Source organism: Cyprinus carpio, chromosome B5, assembly GCF_018340385.1.
Source record: "Cyprinus carpio isolate SPL01 chromosome B5, ASM1834038v1, whole genome shotgun sequence".
Lineage (NCBI taxonomy): Eukaryota > Metazoa > Chordata > Actinopteri > Cypriniformes > Cyprinidae > Cyprinus > Cyprinus carpio.
The window spans coordinates 36,149,650-36,172,728 of record NC_056601.1 but is presented as its reverse complement, the minus strand read 5'-3'; the positions used below and the strand labels follow the sequence as shown (position 1 = coordinate 36,172,728).

Genomic DNA, 23,079 nt, shown 5'->3' with positions numbered 1-23,079 from the left:
TGAAACCGAAAAAAAAAAATCATAAAAGCATTTTGGATAAAAGCGTCTTCTAAATGACTTAATGTAAAACTCTCACTGACACATAATCAATTAAATAACATTTTAGACGATATTGAATCTCATACAGCAAAGTTAATTCTTTTTCTTCAAAAGTCATGGATGAAATTGAACTCTAAATGCTCATGTAACATTATGACATTTTTAATGCTGACAATAATAATTTAATAATATAACATACTTAAATTGTTAATCGAATATGGAAGCATTCTTACAGGAGCATGACTGTTCATATTTGGAAAAGCAGCAGGCTTACAAACGTGATATAGCTTTTGTATAACTGATTAATAAACAATATGCCACACTATTCGTTCCTGAATGACTCGGTGAATGAATCGGTTGAGCGAATGAGTCAATGACTCGTTCATTAGGAGCGAATCGGTGCTGTTGAACGAATCGGTTGAATGAATGATTCAAACTGGCTTATAATACAGTCACTTGTCGCCACCTATTGGTGTAACTGTGTAGTAGCTATAGAGGCAGAGCTGGGTAGTGACTGATTACATTTGCAGATTCTGAAAATGAAGTACTTGTAATTAGATTAAACTACATTTTAAAATACTTGTAATCAGAGTTACTTTTTTTATTGATTACTTGATTACATATATTCACACAACAGCAATAAATTATTCTTAATTATTATCCCTAATTATCATTCATATATTTTTATAGTAAAATTATGTTTAAATGTATAAGAACTCAAATATTGCAATTTATCGATTTTTTTATTTATTTATTAAACTTCAATAAATACAGTCAAAGTACAGTTAGGACTACAATAATACACATGAAAACAAAAAACACAAGCAAAAAAATAATATGTATACAATATACACATATAGCCAGGGGGATGGGCTAAACATTATGTAAATATATTAAATGACTTATAAATGGAGACAATCTTAATTGCTTTCTTGTTATGTAAATAAAAAATAAAAAATTCTTAACATAAATTTGAATTTCTTTTTCAAGTACCAAAAACAAGGGATTGGTTTTACTGTACTTACACTTATGAATATGAAATTTAGCAAAAACTAAAATTTAATTTATAATGTAGTAGCCTACTCTTTCCTTTTATTTGAGGGGATATTAGTAAAACCAAATAAAACATGTTCTAAGCACAAAGAAAATGTGGGGTCAATGTTATCAATTATAAATCTAGTCAAATCTCTCCAAAAAAAAAAAAAAATTAACATGAGAACAATGCCCAAATAAATGAAACAAAGTTTCAGTCATCATATCACAAAAAGAACAATTCAAATCAATATACACTCTAAAAAACACTGGGTTAAAAACAACCCAATTTGGGTGTTGCTCTGCATAAAATTGAACGATATACAGCACAGTAACGATTTTATAGATAAAATAAAATGTATACAGACCTGTATTTTACGGACGAATGCATCAATTCGATGGCGCTAAGAACTGCTCCCTCCAGAAGAGAAGCAAATCCCCGCGATAAATAACTGAGTAATTAATAAAAATACTAAAAAAACATTTTGTTGATTTTTTGAAGGGGGTGCTTCGTAACAACAACTACTAAGAAAATGATGAAATAATAAAAAAAAAGGCTCAACCCAGCATTTGGGTTAAAAAAATAACCCAAGATTTAGAGTGTAATATTTAAATTTAACAAGAAAAAGATTTAATGAGTAGTATCTATGTAAAATTTTAAAGGTTACTTCCTTGACTTTGTTTACTAATAGATGTTTGTTTGGCAAGGACCAAATGGCCTTCCATTTTTTTTTTTTTTTTTTTTTTTTTTTATTCAAGAAATTGGATGAAAATATACAATCACCTTCAGGAGAACATTAACAAATAAAAGAAGATAGAGATGAAGAGGAGAAATAAAACACAATAAGGGGGTATGTAGCTTACAATCAAGGGAAAATATAATAATAATTGAAGGAAAGCTATCTAAGCTTAATCAGAGTCAATAGAAATACATTTTTCATATAAATCCAAAAACCTGACACATTTTTTATTGTTAATCAAACAAAAGGATGTGAACAGCGAGTCAACCTCAATCAGGAAATGTGAAAAAGTAGGAATTGAGCCCATAAATTTTTGCTTATGGATGAAAAATTTGCCGAACAAAATAAAAAAAATTGAATATATACTCTTTAGATTTGTTGGCAGAGTCAGAGTAATAACAAATAATATCTTTCAAGTTAAAAGATTGTGCAAAAATAGGGGGTTTGTTTAAATGGGAATACAAGTCAAGCCAAAATTTTTGAACAAACTCACAAGAATAAAATAAATGTATTAAGGTTTCCTCTTCATTGCCACAAAATATGCAGGTACTAGGAATATCAACATATTTGGAAACAGTTGAGTTAACAGGATATATTTTATGCAGTATTTTAAAGTGGACTTCTTTGGTCTTATTAGGAAGAAAATATTTATGAGGCAACAACCACGCTCTTCTCCAATCTATATTATTAATTAAGGCAGCCCAATGGGATCTACCTCGAGGAACAATGCGGTCTCTCTTCTGAAATATCTGGCGAACATGTTTATTATTACATTTCTTGTCATAAATGCCAATGCCGCCCAGCACCAAATGGCCTTCCATAATAAACCTTTATTGCGCACGGTGACGCACGCGGCTGACGTCAGTGGCTCGAGCTGCAGATCTGTTGCGCATGCGCAGCCAGAGCGCCGCGTCAGTTTCGATTCTCTAACGAACCAGAAACACAAACCCGATCGCATCAGTGACAGAAACCGAACCAAACTCCCCGGATCCCTCCCAGCTGTCTCCTGTCACGCGCTCTGTCCTCCTCAGATACTCCAGACGCGTAAGATGATTTGGTTTTATTATTATCCTTCTCTAAATACGCAGTGTACCGATGCTAACTCGCGAAGCTCAGTGAATGAACTCGAATGCTAAAAACACAACATCCAGGAACATTTGAGTATTTTAGCTTTAGAAGCTATTACATGAAACATCATTACATTTTGTGTGGTTTCATATTCGTATCTTCTGTTAGCTTGTTCTGAATGTCACTTGGGTAATTAATTAAATAAGTCATGTATAATACACCTAATCAACTACTTTAATATGATTCAATATCATAAATCATTGAAGATATCAGCTATATTGTGAAGCCAGCCATCACTTCATACTAAATTATGTTTATAATAAAATAACAATGAAATGCAGATATGAGAAATGTAGCTTTTTAAACTCTAATGTGCAGTTATTGATGGAATAATCCATTATTTTGTCTTCCTATCTGTGCAGTGAGGGTGAAAATGTCCCGCGGAGCGCAGAAATCACACACGAACCCATCTAAACACTCGGCTCCTGTGAAGGCCAGAGGACTCCGAGACATCCGGATCGATGAGGAGGTCAAAATCGCCGTGAACATCGCTCTGGAGAGGTTCCAGTACAGCGACCAGAAAGGTCACAAACTCAGTCCAAGCGGCTAAAAGCTCTCTAACATCATTTAACCTTTGACTTTTATTGCTTTTCCCTTTTTAAGTATTTTAATGCAAGCTTTTTAATACAAAGAAAGGCTCAAAGCTTGAACTTGATTGAAGACCGTGGGCCAAACGTCAATGTTGCATTATATCCAACTGTATTATATTAGTTTATATCTATCGTATTTTATTATTTTCACACAATTACACAGAAACATCTTTCTTGTCAAATGCACTTACATTGTTTTTTACATTTCAGTGCAAAAACTAAATGAAATATGCATCAGTGGCATGTTTTTCCCCTATTTTTCCTCGCTCCTGTGTTGTAGCAAGAGTTTAAAGATGTTGTTGTGTCTCACAGAGCTGGATTTCCCTTCTTCATTGACAAACTCTGAGAGAGCGTTCATTCATCGGCTCGCTCAGTCCCTGGGTTACGCCTCTAAAAGCAGAGGGTAAGTTGAATTTGCAAGTCAAATGCAGAACTGACGTTTATGCATCGTCACAAATGCATGCTGCTGTACAGCATTACGGCTAAATACCGGCCTAAAACAAGACAAAACTTGACTATGAAGTTATTTAAGATTATATTTTTAATTGCACTACTATTTTTCCATGATCTGTTCTCCTGTTATTGGTCTCTGACTGGATCAGAGTGTATGACGGCATCCCAAAGTTGGTTTATTGATTCCTCAGTGGATTTATCTCTTTCTTAAATGTGACCCTGGAGCACAAAACCAGTCTTAAGTGTCAAATTTTCTAAATTGTGATGTATGCATCATCATCAGCTGGATAAATAATCCTTCCATTGATGTGTGGTTTGTTAGGAGGACAATATTTGTCTGAGATACAACTATTTGAAAATCTGGAATCTGAGGGAGCAAAAAAATCTAAATATTGAGAAAATCATCTTTAAAGTTGAAGTTCTTAGCAATGCATATTACTAATCAAAAATTAAGTTTAGATATATTTACAGTAGGAAATTTACTAAATATCTTCATGGAACACGATTTCTACTTAATATCCTAATGATGAAAATAAATTGTGAAATGCATCGATTGTGAAACACATTAAATTTATAAGCAGCTCTACTGAAAACAGTAGTTGTTCAGCTCAGTACGGTTCAGTAACTCAATAATAATATTGTAAATTATAAATGTAATGTGAATAATATGAAGTTCTTGTGAACTGTTGCTGCAGGAAAGGCTCCAGTCGATGTCTTACGGTGAGGAAGAAGGACGGGACGGAGGCGTCTCGCTCCATCATGACCTTCAACCTCTCTCACAACTCCAAACACATGGTGCAGAGCCTCCTGCAGAGGTTCCCCATCACTAATAAAGAGCGCAGTGAGCTGCAGCCGCGCACCGAGAGAGCCGTCTTCACCTCTCCTGACGCCAGCGGTGAGGCTCCTCACCTGCCAGAATAAAAGAAATTATGACAGAAATATATTACTATTGTACAGCAGAATGTACTTCTCAAATAAAACATTAGTTAAATTAATAATAAAATAAAAATACTTATTTTTTTTTAGGAGTGTAGCAGTTTTTTGTTCTGGTTTTAGTTTGTGCAACACTGTGTTTGTGTTTGCCAAAAATAATTGTTAATTTTCATTTGATTCTATTTTAAAAGATACATTAAATTGTATACGTTTTATGACTTTGTTTGATTACAAACATTTTTGATGATGAATAAATAATACTTTTTTGATAATAATAACAAATTTAATATTAAGTCATAAATACAGAATTTTTAAAAAAAATTAGAAAAGACTTAGTAGAGTTTGTGTAGAATTTATGAATTTTATAGGGTTTTATTGTTTTGTAATTATTTTTAATTAATTTTTTAATTATTAAACATGCTTTTTAGTTATTGCAATTTAATTAAACCATTAAAACGGAGTGCAGAAAAATTAAAACAAAACACTGAATTTATGAAAAATAAAATTCATAGGACATTTCATTTTGCACGTTTTTGTTGAAGCATTAATAAATTGTTTTAAAATGTTAATGTGTTATTAAATTAGGTTTCAGGGTTTTAATTAATTTAATATGCTAAAATGATTACTAAGATTTTATTTTAGCATTGGAACAGAATCCAGACGCATCAGCACGGGAAAAAAATGAATTCAGAAATATTAAAACTGAGAGAGAGAAAAAAGTAAATAAATACATTTTAAATAAAAGAAAATGAAATTTGGGGAAATTGATTTTTTACAGCACCCTAAAATAATTAAAAAAAAAAATTTAGTGATATTTTTAAGTATGGTCTTCCATTTGAATGTGAATATAGTTTTTTGTTTATATGTTGTTCTTGCACTGGTTGGTTCCTCCAGACAGTAAAAGCAGGACCAGCGGTCGTCTGAGTCACGGGATTTCTCAGGTTCCTCAGAAGCGAGGCCCGTCTGAACTGGACTGCTTCCGGAGAGCGCTGCCCGTGTACGAGCGTCAGGAGGAGATCATCCAGACCATCAGGGAGAACCAGGTGGTGCTGGTTTTGGGTGAGACCGGCTCTGGCAAAACCACACAGGTGAGGCCCGTCAGAATCAGATACTGTCCCAATGAATGCGGCTAAAGTTTACAGTCTCATGAGAACAGCTCATCACAGAAGAGAGGGGCGGAGTCAGCAGAGCTCATTAGCATTTAAAGGGACATGCACCGAAACGGTTTGCTGTGAACAGAGCTGGTTTTGTCAGGGTTAAAAGAGTGTGACTTCCTCTCTCAGATCCCGCAGTTCCTGCTGGACGACTGCTGTCGGAGTGGGATTCCCTGCCGGATCTTCTGCACTCAGCCCAGGAGGCTGGCGACCATCGCTGTGGCGGAGCGTGTGGCGGCGGAGCGCGGCGAGAAGATCGGACAGACCGTCGGCTATCAGATCCGTCTGGAGAGCAGGTACTGTGTTACAGGGCTGGGCGATGTTATCTGGGAGATCGCTGATGATTATAATAATTCAGTGATATTTTATAAGTTTTTTAAATGTGAATTTAATCATGAAAAGTGCCTTTGAGTCATTCATTGATTTGTTTTGTTTATAATGATTATTTGTTATTTTATTGGTTTTTTCATTAAACTGATTCGTTCAAAATGTGGATTCATTAAATAAAGCAAAAACAGACAATATTTTGTTTAAATTGTAATGTTTACTTATTGAACTTGTATAAAATCAATACATCATTCGCAGATATTGGGGGAAAATGTCACTCTTGCTGATATTGTTCAACTACATCACATGATATAAATATAAAACAAAATTAATGGGAAATAATGAATTTTAATGTCATTCGAACAGGCTGTGCACTCTCAAAGCATGTGATAAACGTCTTAATTTTAGCTCACACATTGTTAAAACAATATTTACTATCTGTGTCCCTGCAGCACAGAAGCAGTCATCAGTAGCACAGGTATATTTGTAGCAATAGACAACAATACATTGTATGAGTCATAATTATACATTTCTCTTTTATGACAAAAATCATTAGGATATTAAGTAAAGATCATGTTCCATGAAGACATTTGGTAAATTTCCTACCGTAAATATAGCAAAACTTAAATTTTGATTAGTAATATGCATTGCTTAGAACTTTTTTTGGACAACTTTAAAGCCGATTTTCTCAATATTTTTTGCACCCTCAGATTCCAGATTTTCAAATAGTTGTATCTCAGACAAATATTGTCCTCCTAACAAACCATACATCAATGGAGAGATGATTTATTCAGATTTCAGATTATGCATACATCGCAATTTTTTTCAGATTGTTGTTTTTCAAATGGTTTTGTGTATAGCACAATCCTCCGACTCTGTCAACAACAATGACACACCCATGTTTGTGTGTAACAACGCAAGTGTTTCCATCTGAATAACTGCGCTCCTGCTGATGAATTGTGTGTATTCACTGCTCCTCAGAGTTTCTCCTAAAACCCTGCTGACGTTCTGCACGAGTGGAGTTCTGCTGCGGACGCTGATGTCCGGAGACGAAGCCCTGTCCACCGTCACGCATGTCATCGTGGTGAGCCGCGCTCAAACTCTGGACTAACGTTTCTCTGTGTTTCCGGCTCGGATCTAAATGTCTTGTGCTCCGGCAGGACGAGGTGCACGAGCGAGACGGCCTGACCGACTTCTTACTCACGAAGATGAAGGAGCTGGTCCAGAAGACGCCGTCGCTGAAGCTCATCCTGTCCAGCGCCGCTCTGGACGTCAATCTGTTTGTCAGATACTTCGGAGCCTGTCCTGTCATTCACAGTAAGAGAAGAAACCCTGTATTTACGATCGAGAAACATTGGCAGCACTCTACAATAAGTCTCTGGTTGTTAACAGAATTGTTTAATGAACCTGAGCAAACAATGAAACAGTTTTTATTTCTATTGTAAACAAAGATTAATGAATGCTTTAACTAGTGGGACCTTCAACAAAGTGTTATGCTGCTATTTTGAAGATTTTGTGGAAGTGACAGGATTCTGGTTCTTCCTCAATGAAATATGTAAAATATAATAATATGCTTTTATTTTAAATACAAGTTTCACTGGATGGAATTTAAAATATTGATTATTAAGATCAACTGATTTTTCTGTTTATGGGTTTATCCAAGCTGTGAAATCTTGTTACATACTACTATATTTTAATTTCAGTCTATTTAAGTTTCAATTCTAGTTTGTTTGTGTAGCACTTTTCACAGTTTTAGAGCAGCTTCACAGAAAATGTTCAGCGGCATGTTATTTTTATTTTTTAAATGCTTTTTTTTAATTTGTGTTTCATTTACATCCACATTGCTACCTTCAGACACTGAGTTTATAAAGTTTATAAAGGCTCTCTTAAGTTTAGGCACAAGCCTGATAAACATCAGATATGAATGTTTGTGTCAAAATTCGCCGGATTTGATGCTTTCAGATGTGATAACAACGTTGAATTTTCTTTGAGTCAAAGGTTGTCCATACGAGGTCAAGCAGCTCTTTCTGGAGGACATCCTGCGGACCACCGGATACATCAACAAAGACATGATGAAGTACAAGAAGGAGGCGCAGAGAGGTGATACTTACTGCTAAAATACACGACTGCTCAGAAGTCTCTTCTGCTCAGCAAGGCTGCATTTTTTTTTTAATAAATATAGTGTAAATATTGTGATATTATTAGAATATAAAACAGATGTGTTTTATGTGTGTATCTGTTTTAATGTATTTTTTTTCTGTGATGTGCAGCTGTATTTTCAGCATCATTACTCCAGTCTTCAGTGTCACATGATCTTCAGAAATCATTCTAATATGATGATTTGCTGCTCAAGAAACATTTCTGATTATTATCAATGTTGAGCACAGTTGTGCTGCACGATATGTTTTGTGGAAACTGATTAGTTTTATTTTTCTGTGTGTGTTCAGAGGAGAGGCAGCAGACGTCTCTCACAGAGTGGTGTGACGCTCGTCTGGACGTCTTACAGCCGGAGGCTCCGAGGGAGAAGACGCACGCTTGTGTCCTGCAGGAGAACGACCTGCTAGACGACGGCGGCGACAGTGTCTTCAGTCAGATGGTACTCTCTTTACAAGCCATTCTTTCCCCCTAAACGTGTGTTTGCTGGAGTACGGTCTGATTTCAAAGCGTTTCTGCTGTGTGTGCGCAGAGCGAGAAGGACGTGGCCACACTGGAGCCCTGGCTGCTCAGAGAAATGGACGCCTGCATCTCCAACATCTTCCTGAACCAAGACGCCGATGCCTTCGTGCAGCTCTTCAATCTGATCCTGAACGAGAACATCAGCGGTAGGCTGTCATTTAATGTATTCTTTAACCCCTTAACTGTCACCGTCCCACCTGCGGGACGCTTGGCGCTCTTTGTTTTGTTGTCCTTTTTCTCTATAAAATATTTTAGTAATCATCATAAATTATATATCATTTGAAAGCTTAGAAGCCCAAGATTCATCCTGTGAAAACCATTTTGAAATCGGACATTGCATTACCATGGAAATGGTACTTTAAAATCTTATGGCGGTCTCCTCCCTCTTAGTGGGCGGAGTCAAGTGTCATATTACAAAATGCATTATGGTCTTTTAGAATCAAAACTTGTTATAATCTTGGCAACAAACATATCATTGGAAAGGTCTGAGTCTCAGGATTCCATATTTGGAGGTTATTTTGAGTATTGAACTAAAATTGACAGAGAAATCTAGGGAAAAATTAATTAAACAAAATTCAAAGTAGTTTTGATGGCCCCCAGTGGCTGTTTGTGGTATGACGCCCTAAATAAAATCTCACAGGAACCTCAGTTTTTTTCATATCAACTTCAAATTTGGAACATAACTTATTTAGACACAAGGCTTTAATTTTATACCAATTTTAGAGTAAAACCTGTTATGTAAAATATTTATAATAAATAAAATTAAATTAATATAGCGCATTTTATTTATAGTACATTTAAACTTCTATAACTTTTTGATATTTTAATTTTGAAAAAATTCCACTTTTGCCAAAATCTGCTAATTTTCTTCTTTAAAAAGAGACCAACCTTAGGTCTATATTCCAAAGTGTTCATGGGGGGTGACAGTTAAGGGGTTAAATAAATAAAACAAGTTATGACAGCCACTCTGGCTAATAACGATGTTGTTTAATAAGTGAGATCTTGATTTTAGACTTTGAACGCCAAAAAAGTAGTGCTTGAGTGTTATGAGAATTTCCTTTATCAGTTTCTGTGTGAACCCTGTTAAGTGTACTGGAGTGTGCTGTGCTGCTCTCATGTGTTGTGCTCTTTCAGTGGATTACAGACACAGCGAGACGAGTGTCACGCCGCTGATGGTGTCCGCCGGACGAGGTTTTCTCAGTCAGATGGAGCAGCTCCTCAGTATGGGTGCGAACGCCAACATCAAAGCCTCCAACGGCTGGTGAGGAGTCAGAAACACACAACACACACAACAGAGCAGAGAGAGTTTCTGATATCCAACAGTGGGCTCATTATTGTTAATTAAAGCTAAAGACATAAAAACACTGTGTTGAACAAAATATACAAGCACCAAGTTATTGATCATACACTATATGGACAAAAGTATTGGCACCCCTTCTAATGAGCAGGTTTGACTACTTTAGTAATCTCCATGAGTTCAAATCTTAATGTTGGAGCATATAATGATATTTTAGGGGATTGTGTGCTTCTAATTTTACAGCAACAGTTTGGACAGGACTCTTTTCTGTTCTAACCTGACAGTGTCTCTGTGTGTAAGACGAGGCTCAGAAAGAAATGATTGATTGAGTCAGTGTGGAAGAACTTGACTGGTCTGCTGTGAGACACAAACTCATCACCAAACACTGATGACTCGTTCACACGGGTGCATTTATTTTAGACACTTCCAAAAACTGATGCAACAGAGATGAAATACTGAAAATACTTTACTTTATTATGTTTCCGTCTTCATTTAGCACAGTTTGGAAGTACCTTTATCTGTTCTGAAGAAGACGGTGTCCCAATACTTTTGACCATATAGTGTATATACACTGTAGTTTATACACACACACACACACATACACCTAAACACACACACACACAGATAAATGTATGTAAAATAGTATTAATAGTATTTTTCTGGTTTCACTGTCATAATTCACTTTTTAGTAATTTTGTTGTGCGTTTTTGTCAATTTTATTTATTTATTTTTTATTTCTATATAGATAATATATAAATTGTCAATGATAGGTGATATATAATATATTTTCTATTTATTAGTTTTAGTTTTAGTACTATTTATTAGTACTTGAGGTTATACTAAAATGTGTAAAAAATTATTATATATATATATGTAAGTTATATGTAAGTTATAAGCAATATAATAACTAAAACTAAATAAGCTAAAAATATCAAACAAAATAATAGAGAAAAAAAATGTAAATATTAAAAGGAAAAACTATGATATTAAAATTAACCCTAAAATAAAATGAATTAATCAAAAAATAGCCATGATATTAAAATAACACTACCATACATTGTTTAGGTGCTCCTACAATAAAATATAGCATTTAATTTTTCCCTCAGATTAGGGATGGGCGATATGGGCTTAAAAATGTATCACGATAATTTCTGATGTTTACTGCGATAACGATATCAATGACGATAATTTAGGGAATCCTGTTTTTTTTAGAGAAAAGTATTATCTTTCCTAGTTTTACCCAAAATAGGGTGTTGTGAGCAGTACACACGACTATTTATTTCATACTGGAAGCCGGAGGGCGCCCTTGCGCAGAAACAACACATATGCACAGTAGAAGTAATGCTCCAGGAAATCACTGATATGGACAGAGGTATCCAGTGATCGCTGTAGCTGAATAAAACACAGATAGAGAAATATTGACTGAGGAAAAATGAAGACAATAAACAAGCGATTGCACAAAATACATGGTCTGTGTTCTTCAAGCAATCTTGGGTATTTTCATAAGAATAAAGTATATTTATAATGCAATGGTAATCGACATAGCCTTTATCACTGTATATAATGCTATAAAAATAGTATGATTTCTGCCTTATTCTGTGATACGAAACCACATCTGATCTCAAAAAGAAGTTATTTGAAACCTGTTATGAAGTTAATATGGAGAAAAAGCACGTCAATAAACAATATCTTTGTTGGACAACAGGTTTGTAAACGACTCATACACATGTAAAACTGTATTGCACACGTGCTACTGTAGTACATTTACTCAAGGCTCAGACCGACTTTGTCGCACTGTACAGTGTTATCCAAACCTGTTCCAGATTGTAGGAGGAGCTGCTCAATTTCACGTCCGCATTCCTTCACATCACTCCACACAGTCGCACACAGAAATGTGTCATCAACTAGACTTTATCGTTATTATCGTGGGAAGACTAATTTTTACCGTGGGGAGAAATTTTTACCGGTATATCGCAAAACGATAAGATATCGCCCATCCCCTACCTCAGATCCACTTGTAAAAAAAATATTATTTCAGTTAATTTAAGTTCATAGTTTTTCATAACCGTTTTGTGAAATGAGTTACAGTGGGTACAGTCACTTATAAACAATGTAGTTTTGCACTACTTCATCCTTCAGTAAAAGCTTGCTTTGCACATCTCATTGAATTAAATTGATAAGTAGCGAAGTGTGCCGCTTGAACTGTTCAGATCAGATCACTTGAGCTGCTCGTCTCTAACAAGTTCAGTCACAAGCAGCACATGTCAGTCACTGTTTGAACCTCTGCTGAGTTGATAAATGTGGTGTTTATTTCAGGACGGCTCTGGACTGGGCCAGACACTTCAATCAAACTGAGGCTGTAGATCTGCTGGAGTCTCACATGTGAGCCCTGCGTTTGACTTCATCTCACAGATTCTGTCTCTACAGCCCATGCAGAGGTGTGTGTGTGTGTGTGTGTGTGTGTGTACAGATGGTGTGTTGAAGCAGGTCAGCTGGACGAGGCGTCTCTGGTTCAGACGGCAGCATCCGAGCTGAATCCTGAGGACCAGGAGCTGCTCAAAGCGTATCATCACAGCTTCGACGATGAGAAGGTCGACCTGGATCTCATCCTGCACCTGCTCTTCACCATCTACCAGAGCTCTGACGAGGGTGAGACCCAAAATCATATTCATATCTGCTGCGGGCGACAACAGATACTTGATCTGAGCTCGTTTTGAAGTCTTTATTGTGAGTTCCTGCTGTTTAGGTGTGAATCTCATTAAAACTTTTTTTTAATATACTTCTTTTTACTATTAAGATTTTTTTTCCCATTTTAAGCACAGTTCTTGTTAAATTCTTATTACTGTCATACAAAATATTATTCTCATTACTGTAACACTGTAAATGTAATATTTTAAAGTTTTTTTGTAATGCTCATTATTTTCAATAACAGCAATATTTATTTAATAATTCTCATTGCTTTATAATTGATGATGATTTTTAATAATACTGATCATTTTGTATTACTGTAAAACAGTAATTTTTATTATTTTACAATAAGGAAAGACAAATCGATTGATTTTTAAAAAATTAAAATCACATTCAGGACAGCAACACAAGTACTGTCATTGAGATACTAATATAGTTTTTTATTATTTAAATCTGTTTTTTATTTTTATATTTTCTGCTTTTAATTTTAGTTAATGTTTTAGTAATTTTGTCTTTTTGTCATTTTTAGTTTTTTTGTCTATATAGTTATTAATTTTAGTTTTAAATTATTTTTTTTAGCTGTTTTCGTGCATCAGGTTAAACCAAATTAAAATGAAAAATGTTGAAATAAAAAGTTTTAGATTTTTTTTGTTTGTTTTTCAGTTTGTTTTTTTATTTCAAGTATCCAAACATGTTTTTTAAATTTACTTTCAAATTTTAGTTGCTAACTATAATAATCCTGGTGTGAACCTTATATGTAATTATTTTTTGTATTTTTAAATTTTTAGGTTTTCTTATGTTTAAAAATTGAGGGGTTGATGTGCTTTAAATGTCTTGAAAATAATGAATAACTAAATAAATAGGCCATAAAATAGGTGTTATTCATAATCCGTAATGCTTCACCTTCACCTTTTGTTCTCTTAACATATTAAAACAGGTATTAATCCGGTTCATATATTTTACTTCTCAGGCGCAGTGTTGATATTCCTGCCGGGCTACGATGAGATTGTCTCTCTGAGAGACCGCATCCTCTTTGATGATAAAAGGTTTACAGATCACCAGCAAAGGTCTGTGAGTGTTTGTAGCGTTGAATCCAACATGTGAGGCATCTTTCTGAGTATCAGCGGGAAATCATGCACTTATTTTATTCATAGGATTTTGATTGGATAATTTAAAGTGAGCTGTGATGTATAAAGGAAATGAACAGTACTTTCAGAGGCATTGCATTCACTGAAACATTGTTTAATTGCTTGCATTCAAACTATACATTTATTAAGAAAACAGATAAAAAAAAAAAAGTCTTCACTGGTTATTGATAAACTGTGTATCAGCAGGTTTCAGGTGTTCATACTGCACTCTAGTATGCAGACGTCAGACCAGAAGAAGGTTTTGAAGAACACGCCGAAAGGTGTTCGCAAAATAGTGCGTATCTGCTTCTCTCATTTCTGTACACTTCACACAGACTCCTTTAAATGTATTCAACTCAGACAATCTCATCTCATGCACCAGATCCTCTCGACCAACATCGCAGAGACCAGTATTACCGTCAACGATGTTGTTTTTGTCATCGACTCCGGCAAAGTTAAAGAGGTGCGTCTGCTGTCAAAGAAGCAGTTCAGCCAGAAATGAAAATGTGCTGCTCAGTTCATCTGAGATGTGTTTGTTTATTCATCTGGTTTAGAGAAATGTAGCATTGCATCAGTGTCTCAGCAGTGAATGGGTGCCGTCAGAATAAAAATAAAAAAAGCAGTTCATTTGTTTAAAAACGTCTTAATTCTGGATGTGTTTGAGCTGTTGTCTTCTCCAGATGTTAACTGATGGATTACTTGTGGATTATTGTGATATTTTTATCAGCTGTTTGGACTCTCATTCTGACGGCACCCATTCACTGCAGAGCACCCATTTCCCTTTTTCATCAGTCTGAACTGAAAGCGTTCTTGTGTTGTGCTGCAGAAAGCCTATGACGCTCTGAGTAACGTGACCATGCTGAAGATGGTGTGGATATCGAAGGCCAGCGCTCTGCAGAGGAAGGGCAGGTAATCCTCCGTCCATCCGTGTCTCAGACATGACGAGCGTGTGATTGTAGGACTGATGGAGACGCTGTGTGACGTGTTGTTTAGAGCGGGCCGCTGCAGACCCGGGCATCTGTTTCCATCTCTTCAGCCGTCTGAGGTTCAACAACATGCTGGAGCATCAGGTTCCTCAGCTGCTGCGCATGCCGCTACAGGTACACGCGTGTGCAAACACACACGCCACTGCACCACAGATCATACAACACAGCGGCATCATGCCAGAATAAACGCCAGCCAGTGTCCAGAATAAGGACATATAATATAATTACTATATTATTAATGTAGACGTGAATTAAATGTACTGAAGGTGGAAGATGATTGATGGAATATAATTACAGTGTTTTTGTGATTAAGCTGTGACATTAATGCATTTATACTAAATCTATTTAGACTACGGTTTTATCATACAAATACCTAAAAACCATGTTACACTTTTACCATGGTACTGAGGTGCTATATTCGTGGTTTTAACTGTGATTATCGTGATCTAAATGTATGCTACTATTGAAGACCATTGGTTAATTTAAAACAAACAAAAAAAAACAGAATGATTAAATCGATTACATTTTTTTTATATATACACAGTACAGACCAAAAGTTTGGAAACATTACTATTTTTAATGTTTTTGAAAGAAGTTTCTTCTGCTCATCAAGCCTGCATTTATTTGATCAAAAATACAGAAAAAAAACAGTAATATTGTGAAATATTATTACAATTTAAAATAATTGTTTTTTTAAATTTATTATACTTTAAATTATCATTTATTTCTGTGATGCAAAGCTGAATTTTTAGGAGCATTATCACATGATCCTTTAGAAATCATTCTAATATGATGATTCATTATCAAAGTTGGAAACAGTTCTGCTGCTTAATATTTTTTCAGAACATGTGATACTTTTTTAGGATACTTTGATGAATAAAAAGTAAAAAAAAAAAAAAAAAAAAAAAAGAAGCTATGTTTTTAAAATATAAATATTTTGTAATAACAATATACACTACTGGTCAGTAATTTGGGGTCAGTAATTTTTTTTAAATAAAATCAATACTTTTATTCAGCAAGGATGTGTTAAATTGACAAAAAGTGATAGTAAAGAAAATATATTATTAGAATATATATTATTAGAATTTTATTTTATTTTGAATAAATGCGGTTCTTTTTAACCTTTTATTCATCAAATATATTAGACAGCAGAACTGTTTCCAACACTCATAATAAATCAGAATATTAGAATGATTTCTAAATGATCATGTGATAGACTGGATGTTACATGTGACACTGAAGGCTGGAGTAATGATGCTGAAAATTCAGCTTTGCATCACAGGAATAAATTATTTTTTAAGTATATTCAAATAGAAAACTATTATTTTAAGTTGTAATAATATTTCACAATATTACTGTTTTTTCTGTATTTTTGATCAAATAAATGCAGGCTTGATGAGCAGAAGAGACTTCTTTCAAAAACATTAAAAATAGTAATGTTTCCAAACTTTTGGTCTGTACTGTATATGTATTTTTTTTTATATATATGTTTTTTTTTTTTTTTTTATATATATATATATTTTTATATTTTTTATTTGAAGTTTTCTGACTTTTTTTCTTCTTAAATTCTGAATTTACATCCCACTATTCTTTTGTTTTCGGACGGGGAATAAAAAAATTCAAATGGTGATTGGTGACTTTTTTCAATTGTGATTGTTTTTGCTGAGTTTATATAAAAAAGACTGAGATGGGAGATGAAAAGTCACAATAACTGCTTTTGTTGTTTTATTGCATTACGCAAGTCATATTTATTCTTACAATACAGATTTTGTCAAGGCAGCTTCACACTAATAAACAGGTTCTTCAATTGGGAAACAAAAAAGCAGCTCTGCAGAAGATAATGTCATTATTCAGCTCAGTTCAGTTCACTTAATCTGTGATAATGATACAGAAGATTCAGACAGTAATATGCTAAACATACATATACATCACACTGCATGTTTTAATCAAGCAATAAACACAAGTCTTTTGCATGTTTAATCCAGTTTAGAGTCAGAAAATAGATAATTAAGTCTATTAATTATAACAAGTCATGATAACCAGTCTTCTGTGTGTGTGTGTGTGTGTGTGTATGTGTGTGTGTGTGTGTGACAGGAGCTGTGTCTGCACACTAAACTGCTGGCGCCCATCACCTGTCCGATCGCTGAGTTCCTGTCTAAAGCACCGGAGCCGCCTCACCTGCACACGGTCAAACACGCCGTACAGATGCTGAAGGTGAGACGAACGCCTGCTTTCTTCGTTTACATGCAGCCAAATCATCCTTTTATGATCAGATTGAGAGCTGATGTAAACACCTCAACTGATCCAACTGAAAGGAGTGGTGTAGATCTGAAATAATCTGATTAAAAGGATCATTTTATCCATGTGAACTGCTGCTTTCTCGATTGTTTTCAAAAAATACCACATGCAGTGTTGTGCAAAAGTTTTCACGCCCTACAGAAATGTCTTTTGTTGGGCATCATATTTGATCATCAGGATTTATGCTTATATAGTCTGAGAATATGGAGGAGAAAAACAGCTCAATTTGATTCAAACAAATTAGCTGCAGATGCTGATATTAATATGATGAGATCTGAGCAGAGACGTACAGAGATCTAAATATCACTCTATAGCTCCAGTAATGTGTCTCAGTGAGATGAGATGTAAATGATCCAAACATATAATGCAGTGATTGAGAGATGAAGAAATAAAGGCTCCTCAGAAGATGTGAGATGGTTCTGGAGGCTTGTGAAGATCATTCCTCTGCTGAGGAACAGTGAAAGTAAAGCTTCTGGAAACAAACGCTCCTCAAAAGATCCTGATGATCAGATTTGAGACTCTAAAACATGATTGATGGAGAATCAAGTAAAGCTGAGCTGCTTCAGTCCGGTAATGTCTGACTCCTCCACGCAGACCATCGACGCCATGGACCCCTGGGAGAACCTGACGGAGCTGGGCTATCACCTCGCTGACCTGCCCGTGGAGCCACATTTAGGGAAGATGGTTCTGTGTGCGGTGGTGCTGAAGTGTTTGGACCCCATCCTCACCATCGCCTGCACACTCGCTCACAGAGACCCCTTCGTTCTTCCCGCTCAAGCCGCTCAGAAGCGCGCCGCCATGCTGTGCAGGAAACGCTTCACCGCCAACACCTTCAGCGACCACATGGCTCTGCTCCGCGCCTTTCAGGTCAGACACCGTCAGGATATCACTTAATGGGGGGGGGGGTCTTGTAATTGTAAATACTTAATTTAATTGTAATTGCTTTTTTCATTTAACACAGTAATGACTTTTTATCTTTTAGGAGGTAATTGCAATTAGTTTGATTAATTAATTGGCACATCACGTAATTGTAATTTTGATGCAGTTTTGAAAATGTAATGATGCGCTTCTGATAATCAAAAGTTCACTTTCGTGAGGTGTTTGTGTGGATTGGCGCAGGCCTGGCAGAAGGCTCGCAGTGATGGCTGGGAAGGGAGAGCCTTCTGCGAGAAGAACTTCCTCTCTCAGGCCACCATGGAGATCATCGTCGGGATGCGAACGCAGCTTTTGGGACAGCTTCGAGCTACAGGTGAGATTTTCTCAGATTTTCCAGTTCATGTTCTCCAGTAACATCACAAACTGTGTTTCTAAAGAAAATACTGTTTGACCATCTGAAAAAGATCAGCTCATGCTAGTTACTTGCTAATCCTGTTAGCAACATGCTAGTTACACCCTAGCAACCACCCAGGGTACCTTAGCAACCGCATAGCAACACCTTAGCAACCACATAACAACACCCTAGCAACCATCCAGGGTACCTTAGCAACTGCATAGTAACACCTTAGCAACCACCCAGAATACCTTAGCAACCATCCAGAATACCTAAGCAACCACATAGCAAAACCCTAGCAACTGCCTGAATACCTAAGCAACCACATAGCAACTACTTAGCAACCTCCCAGAAAACGTACCACATAGCAACACCTAAGCAACCACAACGGGTAGTCTAGCAACCGCATAGTAACACCTTAGCAACCACCCAGAATACCTTAGCAACCATCCAGGGTACCTTAGCAACCACATAGTAACACCTTAGCAACCTCCCAGAATACCTAAGCAACCATATAGGGTAACCTTATCAACCACCCAGGGCACCTTAGCAACTGCAACAGCAACACCTTAGCAACCTCCCAGAATACCTTAGCAACCGCATAGCAAACACCTCAGCCCATGTACCCAATACCTTAGCAACCACATAGCAACACCCTAGCAACCTCCCTGGGTACCTTAGCAACCACATAGCAACACCTAAGCAACCGTATATTAGCAACCTAGTAGCATCACTTGGTAAATTAGAAAGGGTATTGTAGCAACTGAGTAGCAACACTCTAGCAACCTCCCTGGCTACCTGGTACCTTAGCAACCACATAGCAACACCTTAGCAACCGCCCAGAATACCTTAGCATCCGCATAGCAACACCCTAGCAACCATCCAGGGTACCTTAGCAACCACATAGCAACACCTAAGCAACGGGTACCTTAGCAACCACATAGCAACACCTAAACCTTAGCAAACCACCCAGAATACCCTAGCAACCGCATAGCAACACCCTAGCAACCATCCTGGGTACCTTAGCAACCACATAGCAACACCTTAGCAACCTCCCAGAATACCTTACCAACCACATAGCAACACCCTAGCAACCATCCAGGGTACCTTAGCAACCGCATAGCAACACCTTAGCAACCTCCCAGAATACCTTAGCAACCACATAACAACACCCTAGCAACCATCCAGGGTACCTTAGCAACCACATAGTAACACCTTAGCAACCTCCCAGAATACCTAAGCAACCATTAGCAACCCCTTAGCAACCACATAGTAACACCTTAGCAACCTCCCAGAATACTAAGCAACCGCATAGCGACACCCTAGCAACCACCCCGAGAACCTTAGCAACTGTATAGCAACACCTTAGCAACCACCCCGAGAACCTTAGCAACTGCATAGCAACACCTTAGCAACCACCCCGGGTACCTTAGCAACCACATGTGAGATGGATTGCGATGGTCAGGGGTACCTTAGCAACCATTTAGCAACACCTATGCAACCTCCCAGAATACCTAAGCAACCACATAGCAACACCTTAGCAACCTCCCAGAATACCTTAGCAACCGCATGGGCAACACCCTATACTGAATAATTAAAGTGACTCATATTTCTGCTCATTAAACTCTCTAGAAGCAGTGTTGTTACTGTTAACTAAAAAACTATAACAATAATTCAATAAATGAAATAAAATATATGAATATTAGATTAAAAACTTTGCAACCAGCTGAAGTAAGTATAAACTGAAGTACTAAAACTGAAATAAAAATCATTTAGAGCTGAACAGGAAAATTTAAAATGAACAGATATATATTTAAAAACAAAACTAAAATAGCAAATCCACATACTATCAAAATTACTAAAACTTAAAATCAAACTAAAGTACTAAAATTGCTAAAACTAAAAGGAAAAAAATAAATAAATGAATGCTAAAAATAAATGAATCCCCCCTAAACTAAAATAAATGACGAGAACATTATAAAATTCAAAAGAAAACTGAAAAATATATAAAAAAAAAGTTAATTTTAAAATATTAATGAATGCTATAATAGTATATAAATAATACTAAAATATCACTGTCCAGAGCTTTCGGAAGTGCGGTAACTCAGATTATGCAACACATGTCATCCGTAGAGCTTATCCTGAACCTGAAGCGGTCTCTAAACACAGTTATTGAAACTGTACTCATGGCTTCTGTGTGAAGAATATGTAATGGCTTGATCTCAGTGTCATGAAAATGCTACGTTTATGCTAAAAATCAACTTCCTGTTTTCCTCTTTGTAAATAAGAGCTGCTTGAGAGCAGCAGGTGAGTTGTGATCCGTGGTGTGTTCCTGCAGGGTTCGTGCGAGCGAGGGGCGGCGGGGACATCCGTGATGTCAATCAGAACTCTGAGAACTGGGCCGTGGTGAAGGCGGCGCTGGTCGCTGGCATGTATCCCAACCTGATCCACGTGGAGCGGGACAGTCTGAGCCTCATGGGCTCCAGAGAGAAGAAGGTCCGCCTCCACCCCACATCTGTCCTCAGCCAGCCGCAGTACAAGAAGGTCAGTGATGGGAGCATCAGTGCAGAACAAAACACGCTTCTGCTCTTATTAAAATAAAATGCTTTCCAAACATAATTGAATATATATTTTTGAATTTATATTTGTTTGTTTGTTTTTAGTATTATTTTAAAAAGATATCTAATTACTAACTTATTATTTAGCATTTGTTATAATGCAATTTCTTCGTTATTTTGATTAAATAATTATTTAGCTTTATATTTATTTCTTATATTTTTTATATTTTCTTATTATAGAAAGAAAGAAATGCATATATATATATATATATATATATATATAGTTGTGTGTGTGTGTGTATATTTCTATAATATAATTTTTTACTATTATATTTGTGTATAGAGAGAGAATTTAATGTATTTATTAGCAATTATAATTATAATGTATTAATTATTATAATGTATAAATTATAATGTTGTTTATTTATAAAAAAATGTGGTTATAAAGTTTATATATGTGTATAAACACAAAAATGTATTATATTTTCTTTTTGTGTGTGTATAGTATATAATGTATTATCAATTATTGTAATTAAAATATCAAATTAGAAATTAACTCTACAATTATATATCATTCTTAAATATAAAATAAAATTGATTATACATTATAAAATACATTATTATAATTGATTAATTATTGTAATGTTAATTATTAATAATTTTGATATCTATATATTAGTGCCGTCAAACAATTAATCTCGATTAATTGATTGCATAATAAATAAGTTTGTGTGTGTACTGTGTATATTTATATATAAATACAAACACATGCACATATATATTTAATAAAAAATGTTATGTTTATATAATATATTTATATATAACATAAAGTATAAGAATATGAATATATAAATATATAAACGTGTAAATATTTGTAAAATATATACATGTATGCGTGTGTATTTATATATACATAATAAAAATACACAGTACACACACACACACATATATTATGTAAACAAAAACTTTTATTTTGGATGCGATTATTTATTTATATATATATAATTTTTTTGTTTTGTTTTTTTGTATATATAGTTTCTGAACTGAATGTTTTGACCTTCTACATGTTCAAGTAGATATCAATAAGCATTTAATCACTGTAAAAAAAATTTTCTGTACCCAGATCCCTCCAGCCAATGGTCAGGCGGCAGCCGTGGACTCCCTGCCCACTGATTGGCTGATTTATGATGAGATGACCCGCGCTCACAGGATCGCCAGTGTCCGGTGCTGCTCTGTGGTCACACCCCTCACCGTCGCCATCTTCGCAGGAAGTGCCAAACTGCCCAGCTCCGCCCTGCAGGAACCCGCCGTCCACAGAGGAGGTGCGTTACCTCACACACACACTCATGTCTTTATATTCGGTGCGACTGTTTGCAGTTGAAGCCGGTTCTGTGATCAGGAGTAAATCTCCATCACCTGCTTTTAGATGGAGCAGCATTTACTACACAGAGCCATTGTTCACAGACAAGCTACGCAAAACCACATTCGTAATAACAGATGATATAATCTCATGATTATGAAATCGAAGCAATCGTTTTGCGGTTATGAAAGCTTTTGGAAGCTGCTTTGATTGTAATTTGGCTATGTGTATTAAATGCTGCTCCATCTGAGAAAATCATGGTGTGACTGGATCAAGAAAAACAGGCTATGATGTTATTAGCTATTATTATTATTTTTATGTGGCCTTTGACATCAGAAAATGTGTTTAAAAAAGGCAAAGAAAAAGAAACTTTTTTTTTTTTGTCAGTAGGCTGTCTTACTGGATGTCAAGTGACATGTATTT

The 23,079-nt window shown here is 35.7% G+C and overlaps 1 protein-coding gene across 1 annotated transcript in view; it reads left to right on the top strand.

The window, feature by feature from the left end:
* The first annotated feature begins 2,666 nt into the window (after positions 1–2,666).
* The window catches only part of LOC109088331 (3'-5' RNA helicase YTHDC2-like), a 26,412-nt gene continuing 5,999 nt past the window's right edge, over positions 2,667–23,079 (top strand). Inside the window, 25 exon segments of the mRNA XM_042723336.1 lie at positions 2,667–2,855; positions 3,302–3,463; positions 3,842–3,932; positions 4,678–4,877; positions 5,810–6,003; positions 6,199–6,365; positions 7,378–7,480; positions 7,557–7,713; positions 8,389–8,496; positions 8,844–8,992; positions 9,083–9,218; positions 10,207–10,333; positions 12,686–12,751; positions 12,840–13,018; positions 14,028–14,124; positions 14,392–14,479; positions 14,567–14,647; positions 15,011–15,093; positions 15,178–15,193; positions 15,195–15,284; positions 17,265–17,384; positions 18,063–18,335; positions 18,588–18,717; positions 21,077–21,282; positions 22,420–22,618. Coding sequence (XP_042579270.1) covers positions 3,313–3,463; positions 3,842–3,932; positions 4,678–4,877; positions 5,810–6,003; positions 6,199–6,365; positions 7,378–7,480; positions 7,557–7,713; positions 8,389–8,496; positions 8,844–8,992; positions 9,083–9,218; positions 10,207–10,333; positions 12,686–12,751; positions 12,840–13,018; positions 14,028–14,124; positions 14,392–14,479; positions 14,567–14,647; positions 15,011–15,093; positions 15,178–15,193; positions 15,195–15,284; positions 17,265–17,384; positions 18,063–18,335; positions 18,588–18,717; positions 21,077–21,282; positions 22,420–22,618 — 3,211 coding nt within the window. The 5' untranslated portion in view covers positions 2,667–2,855; positions 3,302–3,312.